This window comes from Otolemur garnettii, unplaced genomic scaffold (genome assembly GCF_000181295.1).
Source record: "Otolemur garnettii isolate 467f Iridium unplaced genomic scaffold, OtoGar3 scaffold00051, whole genome shotgun sequence".
Taxonomy (NCBI): domain Eukaryota; kingdom Metazoa; phylum Chordata; class Mammalia; order Primates; family Galagidae; genus Otolemur; species Otolemur garnettii.
Window position 1 is genome coordinate 1,389,464 of NW_003852446.1, and position 13,922 is coordinate 1,403,385.

At 40.9% G+C, this 13,922-nt stretch overlaps 1 protein-coding gene across 1 annotated transcript in view; it reads left to right on the forward strand.

Annotated features, from left to right (window-relative positions):
• The window catches only part of CA5B (carbonic anhydrase 5B), a 43,984-nt gene that overhangs the window by 28,148 nt on the left and 1,914 nt on the right, over positions 1-13,922 (forward strand). Inside the window, exons 4-7 of the mRNA XM_012806433.2 lie at positions 3,877-3,995; positions 5,975-6,070; positions 7,666-7,728; positions 8,740-8,895. Of these exons, the coding sequence (XP_012661887.1) occupies positions 3,877-3,995; positions 5,975-6,070; positions 7,666-7,728; positions 8,740-8,895 (434 nt within the window). The remainder of the gene's footprint in view (positions 1-3,876; positions 3,996-5,974; positions 6,071-7,665; positions 7,729-8,739; positions 8,896-13,922) is intronic.

A 13,922-nucleotide genomic window follows, 5' to 3' on the forward strand; every position in this document is an offset into this window, starting at 1 on the left:
AAAAAAAAAAAATTCTGTATTTATATAACAATTATTTCAAATAAGAGATCTTTGAAAGTTTTAAGAAAATTTCAAAGTTTTTTAATTTAAAGGATCCATCTTTGGCCATTAATCACAATGGTATATTTGTTCCAGAAGCAACTCAATCCAATGCCTCTTTATAAGGCCTAATGCCTCTTCATAGAAAAGGCCATTTCCAAGATTTCCAGAAATTCACTCTCAGAAATAGACTTATGGTAGAATAGCCAATGACAAAAACTCCTCAGAGCTTGACGCGGTCAATATACACAGTGTGCTGCTTAGAATCTTGCATGTCCCAGACGCACAGTCTTAACAGACCAGCTGTCTGACATGTACCCAACAAAACACACACCCCAGATGGTGGAGACTGAGGAGAGAATTTCTATTTAATCACAAAGTCAAGCTCAGAAACACAGAACAAGACAAGAGAGAAATCTCGTATAGTTTTTGTTTCAGGGATTTGCAACAAAGTTTGTCTTAAAAGACACCAGACTAGCCAGAACTGTATAACTGGCTAGTATACAGGGCTGGTTTGAACAACGGGCTGGTGGGGAGCTAGGCCCGAGTTCTGCCCTACTATAACCCACTTTAGACAAAACAACACAGAAAGACAAGTGACGAAACAAAAGCAAGCAATAACAACAACAGTGATTAGAATCTATTTCTGAGAGGAGATGGAATCAAACCATATCAATATTCATACACCATGAAGTACCTAAAAATATACCAATACCAGAATCTCTTACAAGACTAGTCACCAACAAAAATGTTTCTATCATTAATCTTAAATATGGAAAGGACAAAGAGCTTTTACCATCTGCTCAACTGGAACCCACAGAAAGGAAGAAGGGGAGGCTGACTGGTAAGTAAAATATCTTACCATGGGCCAGCTGGTGTTGGGGGTTTCAAGCTTCCTCCTGAGGCTTCCAGGAGAACAGAGTGGCTTTGACATCCTGCCAACTAATTAAAACTGAAGGGATCAGGACGAAACCTGCCCTTTTCCCGTGGTTCACTGAATGATCAACTCACAATTATGGTAGATTAATAAGGGAAAGGTTTATTTCTAAATATTATGCATATAGGAGGAACCACAAGAATGATTACCCAAAGTCTTAGTGATGGTCAGAGACCTTTATAGATACTTTTTGGAAGCAGGGGGAGAATGTGAAACATATATATGCAGCAAGTGGTTGCTGGGGGGGGGGGGATATGGGTAGATGGGTGGAAACAGATGATTTGTAGATTAACCTGAGAGGCAGGTCTCAGTGCTTCAAATGAGTCTGGGGTCAGGTGTATTAGCATGTAATAAGAAAGTCAGCAGCTCCTATTTGATTCTCAATCAGGTTATTCAGGTTTTATGTAGACAGAGGAAAGGCCTCTTTCAATGCTTCCTGACCATTTGGCCTTTAATTCAAAATACTTGGGTTTTTTTTGTTTTGTTTTAGGGGTCTTTTTGGAGTTTTTGACCAGGGCCAAGTTGAACCTGCCACCTCTGGTATATGAGGCCAGCACCCTACTCCTTTGAGCCACAGTCACTGCCCTCAAAATAGTCTTTATACCAAGGAGTCATATTTGGGGGCAAAATTTTCTTATCTCCTTCATTCCCCAGTGGGATTGTGTGCCCATCATGGCTAGGGTGTTTCATTTTCACAAGTTAAGTTGAAAGTGTGGATTTTTTTTTATATGAAATTGTTCAGTTTTAAATTTTGGCAACTAGTTAAAAATGTATTTAGTATTATATGAGCTGATCCTGTTTGAGTGAATCAAAACACACCTGAAGACCAACTCTGCATCCCCCTTCCCTTGCAGCCACCTACTAGTGACATCTCCTTCCTGCCCTGCTCATCATCTCTGGAGGACAGAAGTTCCAGGAAACGTTGCCAGTGTCATTTAAAGTATAGGAAAAAAATAGCTTTTTCCTCTGCTCTGGTCACCTGCCTTGGGACTAAAACTTGAATTTTGTTTAACAGATTAGATTCAGTATTTGCCAAAATCATGCCATAGTATGGAGCTGGCATAGAAAAATAAGAGTTATTGGAAAGTATTTTATTTTTATCTCAGTGTACCTTAATATCGCCCTCCTATTAACTTAGCAAATCAAATAGTATTATTCTCTGTACTTCCCCCATCCTCCAAAGAGAATTAGCCATTGCTATCATCTTACAAAACTGTTTTTGGAGGAAATTATTTAAGAATTTTTGACCTTATAGGGGTACAGGTGAATCTTTCTAAGAGTAGAATGTGAATGTTTTAAAGCAATAACTGAGAAAATGACATGAAGGCTGTGTTGACCAGTTGATGGAAGTATTTCAGATTGCATGTGAAAACCCCACACTGTACCCTAGAAGTGCATTAATGTACATAGTTACCGTTCAATAAAAAAAAAAAAAAAAGAATTTTTGAAAAGCCTATAAAATACATAGTACCAGTACATGATGTGTGTCCAATATGTTTGGTTTTCGAGATTGCTGTAGTTAATCATTTGTGCACATAAAATTCAGTTAATGATATGGTAAACTCCAAAGATTATTAGGATGGATGAGATGGATGGTTTCAATGTTGCTATATTGGTTTAACCATGTATAGACATCACTGAGGTCTGATCAGATAGAATAAATGAGGAATTAATATGCCTTAACAAATTCAAGGAAAAAAATCAACATAACTCAAAACTTGAAAAAGGGGCGACTGTAAAAACTTGCCTATTTGAATACTTTGCTTATAATGTACTGGTTTCACTAGTTTCAGAAAAGTCTACTCTAAACAAAAGGTATTTATTATCCAACATGGCAAGACCAGAGGTAAAGTATATGGATGGTTCATATTGTTCATTCTGTCCAAAGACAGATAAGTGACCATTTTTGTGTGTTTTTTTAATTAAGAATAATTATATACATTTATGGGAATTTGGGTGCAAATTAGCTGGGTGATGTGGCTTTGGGTCTGTCAAGCAATTAACATCCCCATCACTTCACATAACATTCTTTTGTCGTGAGAACATGTAAGATCTACTCTTGAAGCAATTTTGAAATATGTAATATATTATTACTAACTGCTGCCACCGTGTTGTGCAATAAATCTGGAAAACTTATTTCCTCTAAGTGAAACTTTGTACCCTTTGGCCAGTATGTCCCAGCTGAGAAATTTTAACTCACAAATTTCCTATTCCATTTCAATGAAAGGGAAAGAAACACTAGTATCTTTTAACCATTGAAAAGCAGTCCTTCTAGGTGGCTTACTCTTAAAATCTTAGCACTCTAGGAGGCTGAGACAGGTGGATTGCTTGGAGACCCGCCTGAGCAAGAGCAAAACCCTGTCTCTACTAAAAATAGAAAAACTAGCCAGGTGTAGTGCCACACGCCTGTCGTCCTAGCTACTGGGGAGGCTGAGGCCAAGAGGATTGCTCAAGCCCAGGGATCTGAGGTTGCTGTGAGCTATGACATCACAGCACTCTACCTAGGGTGACAGAGTGAGACTGTCTCAAAAAAAAAAAATCAAAAGCAAAGTATCAGTGTATAGAAAAGAAAGAATCCTTTGCCCCCATGTTTTAGTATTATGCCATTGGTTTGGATAAATATGTTGAGAGAAATATGCATTTTATTGCACACAAAAGGAAATTGGACACAATAAATGTACAATATAAAAATAAGTCAAGAATTGGCCTTTAGCAATTGTTCATAGCTTGGTATATGTTTAAATCTTGGTAGCATTCACTTTCACGCTTGTACATGCATTAACCACATAGAAATCAAATTTATAAACACTTGTATATAATACAGTGTTCTCCATTTAAGACAGTTTTACCTATTTTCCCATGCAGCATAAATAACCATGGCCTGAATTGTGCTATTTTAGTGATCAAGGGAGGACCCCTGGAACACAAGTACCGACTGAAGCAGTTCCATTTTCACTGGGGGGCCATCGATGCCTGGGGCTCCGAGCACACTGTGGATAGCAAATGCTACCCAGCAGAGGTATGTTGAGAAAATCAGGAATAGTGACAGCTGTACAAGAGTGGAGATAATTCTGAGGTTTTCTAGTTATAAGAAATTCCCAGGAAGATGCTGGGCATGGTGGCTTATACCTGTCTGTAATCCAGTACTTTGGAAGGATTGCTTAAGGCCAGGAGTTTAAGACCAGCCTAGGCAACATAGCGAGAACTTGTCTCTACAAACAATTTTTAAAAAAAGAAAAAGGAAAGAAAGAAATCACCAGGAAGAACCAAATGATTCTTATAGATGCTAAATAGCTCTCTCAAAGGCACATTCGATCTTTCTCAGCTTAGATGTGTAAAAATGATAATGTCTCTCATCTCAAGGTTCTTGAGGTTCTGAAACTGATTCTTCCAAATTCTAAGGTAGGCTCAAATGATAGCCTAAAGTGATAACCCAGACAACAGCGAATGGCCACAGGTCAGATTAACTTGAGTGAGAGATGGTGGGAGCCATCACCAGAATGAAGGCTGTGGCAAGAGGAATAGAGAAAAAGAGCAAGATATTAAACATTTCTGAAACCAAAGCAACAAGACTTAGAGGTAGGACCCCCATTCTGGAGAGGAGAAGGCAAAGTTAACCATAACCTTGAAGTGTCTCATTTAGAAAGCTGAGTATTAATGTGTTCATGAATGATAGATAAGAAATGATTTGAGAGATCATAAGGAAACAGAATTTCTGCTTACAATACAGGGTGTCCATAAAGTTTGGGTGCAATTGCACACTCTGTATTTTCTTTAATTTAGTGTTAAATGTTATGTTAAAAATATAGCTGGGCGTTGTGGTGGGTGCCTGTAGTCCCAGCCACTCAGGAGGCTGAGGCAAGAGAATTGCTTAAGCCCAAGGATTTGATGTTACTGTGAGCTGTGATGCCACAGTACTCTACCCAGGGTGACAGTTTGAGACTGTCTCAAAAAAAAAAAAAAAGTTATGTTAAAAATAAAAGCACATTTTAACTGATTTTTCCACAAAGAAGAAATTTACTCTTAACTCTTTTCTAATTTTATAGAGAGAATCTACTTCTCTCAATATAATATCTTCTGTCCTTCAGATGCAAATGGTTTTAGATGTTAGCATTTTATGCAGCCAGAGGATGGGACTGGACAAATATTGATCCCTGATTTAAATGTAACTGACTTTGCTACATGCATTTTCTTTTATTTTCCTCCCCAAGTAAATTCCTCTATTCCAAACTAAATTAATTGCTCTCTTACATAAAGTTCTTCCTATTCTTTTTTTTTTTTTTTCAGAGACAGAGTTTCACCCTGTTGCCCTCAGTAGAGTGTGATGGGGTCACAGCTCACAGCAACCTCCAACTCTTGGGTTTAAGTGATTTTCTTGCCTTGGCCTCCCGAGTAGCTGGGACTATAGGCACCAACCACAACGCCCAGCTATTTTTGTTGCAATTGCCACTGCTATTTCAGCTGGCTGGGGCGGACTTCGAACCTGCCACCCTCGGTGCGCGGGGCTGGCGCCCTACCTACTGAACCAGAGGTGCTGCCCCTTCCTATTCTTTATTTCTATCTCATTTGGCACCAGATTGTCCTATGGTTTTCTCAGTGCCTTATTTTGAGTGAGGAAATATGTTTAAATATCATACAACCAGGTGCGGTGGCTCACACCTGTCATCTTAGTACTCTGGGAGGCTGAGCTCACAAGTTGGAGACCAGCCTGAGCAAGAGCAAGACCCCTGTCCCTACTAAAAATTAAAAAAACAAGCCAGACGCTGTAGGGTAGACCTGAAGTTCCAGCCACTCAGGAGGCTGAGGCAGGAGGAATCCTTGAGCCTAAGAGTATAAGGTTGCTGTGCTATGGCACTCTAGCCTGGAGAACAGAGTGAGATTGTCATGAATGAATGAATGAAGTAAATAAATAAATATCATAGGATGAATAAAGCTGTCATTTTGTTTTGGAGCAATACCACATGGTCCTGTGTTAATTCTCTGTTAATGGTGTTTCAGCTGCACTTGGTACACTGGAATGCGGTCAAATTTGAAAGCTTTGAGGATGCAGCACTGGAAGAAAATGGTCTGGCCGTAATAGGAGTATTTTTAAAGGTAAAAATTCTCATCAACTTTCAATGATCTGTTGTACACATTAAATATTATTATTTACTTTAAGAATATCAGGATTGGCTCGGCGCCTGTGGCTCAAGCAGCTAAGGCGCCAGCCACATACACCTAAGGTGGCGGGTTCGAATCCCCAGCCCGGGCCCGCCAAACAACAATGACGGCAGCAACCAAAAAAAAAGGCCAGGCGCTGTGGCGGGCGCCTGTAGTCCCAGCTACTTGGGAGGCTGAGGCAGGAGGCTCACTTGAGCCCAGGAGTTGGAGGTTGCTGTGAGTTGTGATGCCATGGCACTCTACCCAGGGGGATAGCTTGAGGCTCCGTCTAAAAAAAAAAGAATATCAGGATTGGTGCCACCCGTAGCTCAGTGGGTAGGGCATCGACCACATACACCAAGGCTGGTGGGTTTGAACCCAGTCTGGGCCAGCTAAAATCAACAATGACAACTGCAACAAAAAAAATAGCTGGGCATTGTGGCGGGTGCCTATAGTCCCAGCTACTTTGGAGACTGAAGCAAGAGAATCTCTTAAGCCCAAGAGTTTGAGGTTGCTGTGAGCTGTGCTGCCATAGCACTTTACCGAGGGTAACATAGTGGTGAGACTCTGTTGGGGGGGCGTGTGGGGCATAGGGGGGAGAATATCAGATCAAGGCTGGTAGCAGTGGCTCACACCTGGAATCCTAGCACTCTGGGAGGCCCACCTTAAGCTCAGGAGTTCAAGACCAGCCTGAGCAAGAGTGAGACCTCATCTCTACTAAAATAGAAAATAACTTGCCTAGCATGGTGGTGGATGCTTGTAGTCCCAGCTACTGGGGAGGCTGAGGCAAAAGAATTTCCTGAGCCCAAGGGATTGATGTTGCTGTGAGCTATTATGACATGAGACACTTTACCAGGGCAACAGAATGAGACTCTGTCTCAACAACAACAACAAAGAGAATGTTGGAATCAACAGCATCAATACATTGGTGAGACAAATGATGCTTGAGGTATAAGATTGTTTAGAATTCGTTTTATTTCTTTTAATTTTTTAAATTAAATCATAACTGTTTACAGTAATGCATTTATGGGGTACAGTGTGCTAATTTGATATACAATGTGGAAAGCTTACATCAAACCTGTTAACATAACCATCACCTCACTTATTTGTTGTGGTAAGACATTTATACTCTACTCTTAATAGTTTTAAAATGGTATAAAAATGCACAGTCCAACAGAGTAGTCACAAGGCACCTGTGGCAATCATGCGGTTGAAATGTGGCTACTGAAATTGCAGAACTATTTTTAATTTTATTTAAATTTTAATTAATTTTAATTTCAATTTAAGAACTGATGCTTCACTGGGGCAGGGGACAACTTTCCCTACAGGCATGCTGACCTTGTCAGCAAACAGCCTGCTTATGAGCTCTCTGTCTAGTTTAATTCACTGATGTTTAGAACATTTTAAATCAACACTTCTGTGTAGTTTCAGTCAGTCCTGTGGATTGTTTTTATGCAATCACCAGGTGGTTAATTTTAATTCATATTCTATTACAGTTTCTACAGCGAGATGTCCATTGTTTATAATATTTTCTCATTATTATTCTTTAGCTGGGCAAACATCATAAAGAGCTACAGAAATTGGTGGATACTCTGCCATCAATTAAGCACAAGGTAATACAGTCTTTTCCTAATCACTTGAAATGTATTTTATGCTTCAATCTCAGAGTGGAGACATACCCAGGCACTTGGAACCGGGAAGTGTAATTAGGTGAACTGTATTCAGGTTCTCTTTGAATATTGCTTAGAAGGAGACTTGCCATTTATGCTCGTGTTAAGAAGGCCCCATGCAGCCAGGTGCAGTGGTAATACGTGTATTCCTAGCTACTCTAGAGGCCAAGGCGGGAGGATTGCATGAACCCAAGAGTTGGAGTCTAGCCTTGGCAACATAGTGAGACCCTTGTCTCTTTAAAAAAAAAAATCTGGGTCACATTGCAGGGGACAGAAGTTGGGCTTTCTGGTTTTGCTGCCATGCTAAGGACCTGGGGACTCAGGAACATACTGCTGTCCCCTCCTTTGTTGCCAACACTGGCTCCTTCTCAGTCCTGTGAACACCATATCCTTCAGGTTGAATACCTTTGTTCTGAGTCCAAGAGTAATTCTTCACTGTTCAGAATCCCCAAGGGGCTGCTCCCTGGAGGTCCATGTAGTCTCCCCTGCACCCCCCAACCTCCACTCTCTCCCCCTCCACCCACCTCTTTCCCTCTCCTCACCTCCCCCTCCTCTCTCTTCTTTTAGTCTATGATTCTGGCTCCCCCTGATTTGCATTTCATTTTCAAAGGACAGTTCTGTGTCAGTCTCCCTTGAAAAAGCAAAGCCTCCTTCTTTATATGCCAGCCACTGTCTAATACCTCCCCACAATGCCAGAGACCACCTGCTGTAAATTCAGTAGAATTGGAGGAGAAAATAGTTTGGGCCGTTTCCCCCCTGAGGAGTACCAAAAATACAGTTAATTGCACAAACAGAGCCTAGCATGGTTCTGCCCTAAGTGGTGATGCTGAGGCAGCCACCCACTGTTCCCCCAGAGCACTCCTATCCCCAGACACCCTCCCCCCACCTCCAGAAGCATCACCTCCTCATCTGATTCTTGAAAATAATGACTCGGTGACCTCTTTTCTTGTCCAGGACGCCCTTGTGGAATTTGGGTTATTTGACCCTTCCTGCCTAATGCCTACCTGTCCAGATTATTGGACCTACGCAGGCTCTCTGACTACTCCGCCCCTCTCTGAGTCTGTCACCTGGATCATTAAGAAGCAGCCAGTAGAGGTTGACCATGATCAGGTATGTTCTTCTGCTTTCCACCCGAGGAGATCAGAGTCTGCCTGTTTAAAATAAGGCTGGGCTCAAACCATGGCATGACTCCTAACGTTTTTAATGCTTATACCTTTCTGTTGAAGGGTGCTAATGACTTGTCTCAGTTTGGACATGAATTTGGGGATGCCCCACATTAAATAGAAGAAGAGCTCAAAACATACAAGTGCATAAGCTTTCTACTTCCATACTTGGCAATGACTTATCTTTTATTATACATGCATCATGTAGATTTTCTATAAAAATTAATACCCTTTTAAAGGGAAGAATGAAGGCTGGAAATGTATGTGTTCAGAACCTTTTATTAATCTTAAAGGAAGTTTCAAATAGAATCTCAGTATAAACACAGCAATGTCTGTCCAGAAATTTTAATATAAGTCAGTTGTTTTGAACTTGAGGTTCATTTTCCCCTTACATACTAAGTCTAAGTGGTGATTACTATGTCACGACACAAAATTTTGTTTAATTCATAATATAACTAAACTATAATAATATTTGCTCATATTTGTTTATGGGATTTTTATTGATCACAAAGCATTTTGACAGGAACAAAAGCTTCCACATCCTCTCATAAAGCCAGGATAAACTGATGCCAACACTGAAAAGATTGGAACCCCCACCAAAAGGAAGCGATAGACCGATAGCTACGAAGAATATAAAAGAAGACCAAAAAGCTAAAAGAAATATTAGAAATACAATCCAGTAGTACCTTAGAAGAAATATATACTTTCTCCAGTAAGGCAAAGATGGTTTATTATTAAGAAAGATTTATTTTTTTTTTTTTTGCAGTTTTTGGCCGGGGCTGGGTTTGAACCCACCACCTCTGGCATATGGGGCCAACACCCTACTCCTTTGAGCCACAGGCGCTGCCCAAGACTTTTATTTTTGGAAGACAGAGTCTCACTATGTCATCCTTGGTAGAGTGCCTTGGCATCACAGCTCACAGCAAACTCAAACTCTTGGGCTTAAGTGATTCTCTTGCTGCAGCCTCCCAAGTAGCTGAGACTACAGGCGCCCACCACAATGCCCAGCTATTTTTTTGTTGCAGTGGTTTAACCATTGTTTAGCAGGCTCAGGCTGGGTTCGAACCCACCACCCTCAGTGTATGTGGCCAGTGCTGTAACCACTGTGCTACAGCTGCCGAGCCAGATAGACTTTTTTTTTTTTGAGACAGAGTTTCACTGTGTCATCCTTGGTAGAATGCCATGTTGTTACAGCTCACAGCAACCTCAAACTCTTGGATGTGTTTCTCTTGCCTCAGCCTCCCAAGTAGCTGGGACTACAGGTACCAATGCCCAGCTATTTTTTGGTTGTAGTTGTCATTGTTGTTTAGCAGGCCCGGGCCAGGCTCAAACCCACCAGCCTCAGGGTATGTGGCTGGCACCCTAACCACTGAGCTATGGGTGCCAACCCGTAAGAGAGATATTAGTATAATTTATCATTTCGGCAGACCTATATAGAAACATCATATTATCATTTCCATAGATTTTTGTTTTAATTTCAGGTTAATATGAGGGTACAAACAACTAGGTTACAATATTTGCATTTGGTAGGTAGAGTCCCTCTTATAGTTGTGTCCCACACCCAAAAGGTGTGCCATATACTCCTTACATTGTGCCCATTGAGTGGGAGCACACCAATCCCCTCCCCTTCTCTCCTCTCCCACCTCCCTTGTTCCCCCTCTCTGCAACTTAAATTGAATCGAGTTTTTCTCTTACGTGGGCATACACTAGATCGTCTACTGGCTTCATATCAGTATTGAGTACATTGGATATTTGCCTTTCCATTCTTGTGATACTTTACTAAGAGAAATGTGTTTCAACTCCATGAGGTAAATACAAAAGATGTGAAGTCTTCATCCTTTTAATGGCTGAATAGGGTGGGGGGTATTTAGGCTGTTTCCACGTTTTGGCAATTGTAAATTAAGCTGCAATAAACAATCTAGTGCAGATGTCTTTATGATAGATAATGCTGTAGATACAGCAAAAGATTTATTATAAAGTATTGGCTCACGCAATTATGGAGGCTGAGGAGTCTTCACAATCTGCCATCTTCAGTCTGGAGGCCCAGAAAGGCAACTGTTATAGTTCTGAGAGCCAGAAAGTCAGTGATGCAGGTTTCCAGTCCTATCTGAAGGCCTGAGAACCAGGAGCTCTCTAGGCAGGGGAAGACTGATGCCGTCACACAAGCAGTCAGGCCAAGTGCAGATTCATCCTTCCTTTGCCTTGTTGTTCTATTCAGGCCTTCAGTGGATTGGATGAAGCTCACTTACCTTGAGGATGGCTCTTTGCTTTACAGTCACCAATTCAACTGCTAATGTCTTCCAGAAACACCCTTACAGATATACCCAGAAATAGTGTTTAACCAGATATGTGGGTATCCCATGGCCCAATCAAGTTGACACATAAAATTAACTATCACAGGGCTGAGCACGGTGGCTCATGCCTGTAATCTTTGCACTCTGGGAGACCAAGGCGGGAGGATTGATTGAGCTCAGGAGTTTGAGACCAGACTGAGCAAGAGTGAGACCCTGTCTCTACTAAAAACAAAAAAATTAATTGTGTGTTGTGGCAGGTTTCTATAGTCTCAGCTACTCGGGAGGCTAAAGTAGGAGGATCGTTTGAACCCTGGAGTTTGAGGTTGCTGTGAATTAGACTGATGTTATAGCACCCAGTTCTCAACCTGTGGGTCGCAATCCCTTTTTAACAATGAAAATACACTGCGGCATTAGGAAGGTTGAGAACCACTGCCATATCACTGCAGCCTGAGCAAAAGATTGAGACTCTGTCTCAAAAAACCCCCATCACAATAAGAAAACAGTAAGTTCAGAAATATGTTCAAATACATATGAGAATTTATTTTATGATATAGGTAGTATCTTAGCTCAGTGGGGGGGAGATAGAATATTTAGTCCATGGTTTTGGGGAACAACTGAGCAGACATTTGGGGGAAGAATTAGATCCACCATTCAATTTTTTTTTTTTTTTTTTTGTAGAGACAGAGTCTCACTTTATCGCCCTCAGTAGAGTGCTATGGTGTCACACAGCTCACAGCAACCTCCAACTCCTGGGTTTAGGCTATTCTCTTGCCTCAGCCTCCTGAGTAGCTGGGACTACAGGCGCCCACCATAACACCCGGCTATTTTTTTGTTGTAGTTCAACCGGGGCCAGGTTTGAACCTGCCACCCTTGGTATATGGGGCTAGCACCCTACTCACTGAGCCACAGGCCCCACCCCTAGATCCACCATTCAAATATTACAGAAGAGATATTCCAGATATATTAAATGTAAAAACTTCCACCATAAAAGTAGTAAAGTATGCATAGGAAAATCCTTTTATACTTCCAAATGAGGAAGATTTTCTAACTGTATAAGTCAAAACCAGAGGTCTTAAAGAAAGGAACTAGTAAATTATATTACATGATTTTTTTAAAAAAAAATCTGTGTGATGAAAACCACTGTTAACAATGACAAAATATAGAGCTTGACTTCCCATAAGCCTGTACTTTGTGACCTATACATTTCGTCTGCTACTATCCTTCATATTAGGAAATTGACCTAACACTGAAACATAAATAAGCAAAGTAAGTAGATCAGAGAGTCAGAGGACCATGTGAGGACTTGGCAAATAAAATTTCAACACAAAAAATTTAGTAAGAAAAAAATTCAACCTGTCATCTGTAATCCTGGTCACCTATAATCTTCCCACTCCAGGTTAATCATTGTTTGAGTAATTCCTTCTGGTCGTTTATCTAGTGTATATAAATATACATAATTTTTGTCACAAGCTGGAATCATTCTGTGTATTTTGCTGCTCTTTTTACTCAGTGATGCATGAAATATTCTATAGATAATAAATATTATCTTTGGTATTAGTTTTCAGGACAATATAGTAGTTCATTTCGTAGCTCTAATGTCGTTTATTATTGGTTCTTGGGCTACTTCTAATATTTTGCAATTAGCTGAATAGAAATAAATATTAACTACTTGTGCAGCTTTCTTATTAGGGAGGGCATATGTGTCCTTTGCAAGCACAGCCCCCGTGTTTGGTGCTTGCCTCCCACCCTAGTTCTGCCTTTTCAGCCCTACTTGCCTGATGTCTTTGTTCCAGATGACACTTCCCATGCTTGCCTGCTGTGCTCCAGGCCATGTTCTTCAGAACTCCAGTGAGCTGGATTGACTCAGGGGAAATGTTGTGAATGGTTTTCAGGTTGGCTTGAAGTGAAGTGTCACATAAAATGGTTGCTCAGAAAGCCCAGGGGGCTATGACTGATGCTCTTGCCATATCAAAGAACAAGCCCTTGTTACACTGGGCTGCTCCCTTTGCATTGGGCTGCAGTGTCCAGTACATAAGCCACTAGCCACATGTGGCAGTTTAAATTAAACACAAGTAAATTCAAGTTGTATCAAATAAAAAAATCAGTTCCTCCGTTTTGTTGCCACTCTTCAAGTGCCCAGTAGCAGTTATGTGGCTGGTGGCTACTGTAATGGACTATGCAAAGAACATTTCCACCAGTGCAGAAAGTTCTTTGGGTAATGCCAGCATGGAATGTCCCAGTTAAGACATCTACGTGCACTGCTTTGCCCATAATGGCCAGGAGCAGTGAATGATCAATAATGTACTTTCTAGGTTAATAATTTAGTTAACTTACGAAAAACCACATTCTTTGTGCTGTTACTTTACGCATCAGGGAAGGTTTTACTAATGGCTTATTTAAAGATGAGGTTCCTGAGAATTGAAGTGATAAAATAACTTGTCCTTGCAAAATGGCCAATATGTGAGGGACAGGACGTTTGCACCCCAGTCTTTGGATGCCAAGTGCTCTGCTGGTTCCACCACCTGCTGTAGCCCCGAGGCACTTGATTCTCTATCAGGTGATGAGGGTATTCTTACCCGGAAACAACTTCTCCTTCTGTATTTAACTTGAGATGAATGTTTCAGAATTATAAAAATGAAAGCAATTTACACTCAAGGGAAAACTGTTTTTTTTTTTTTTT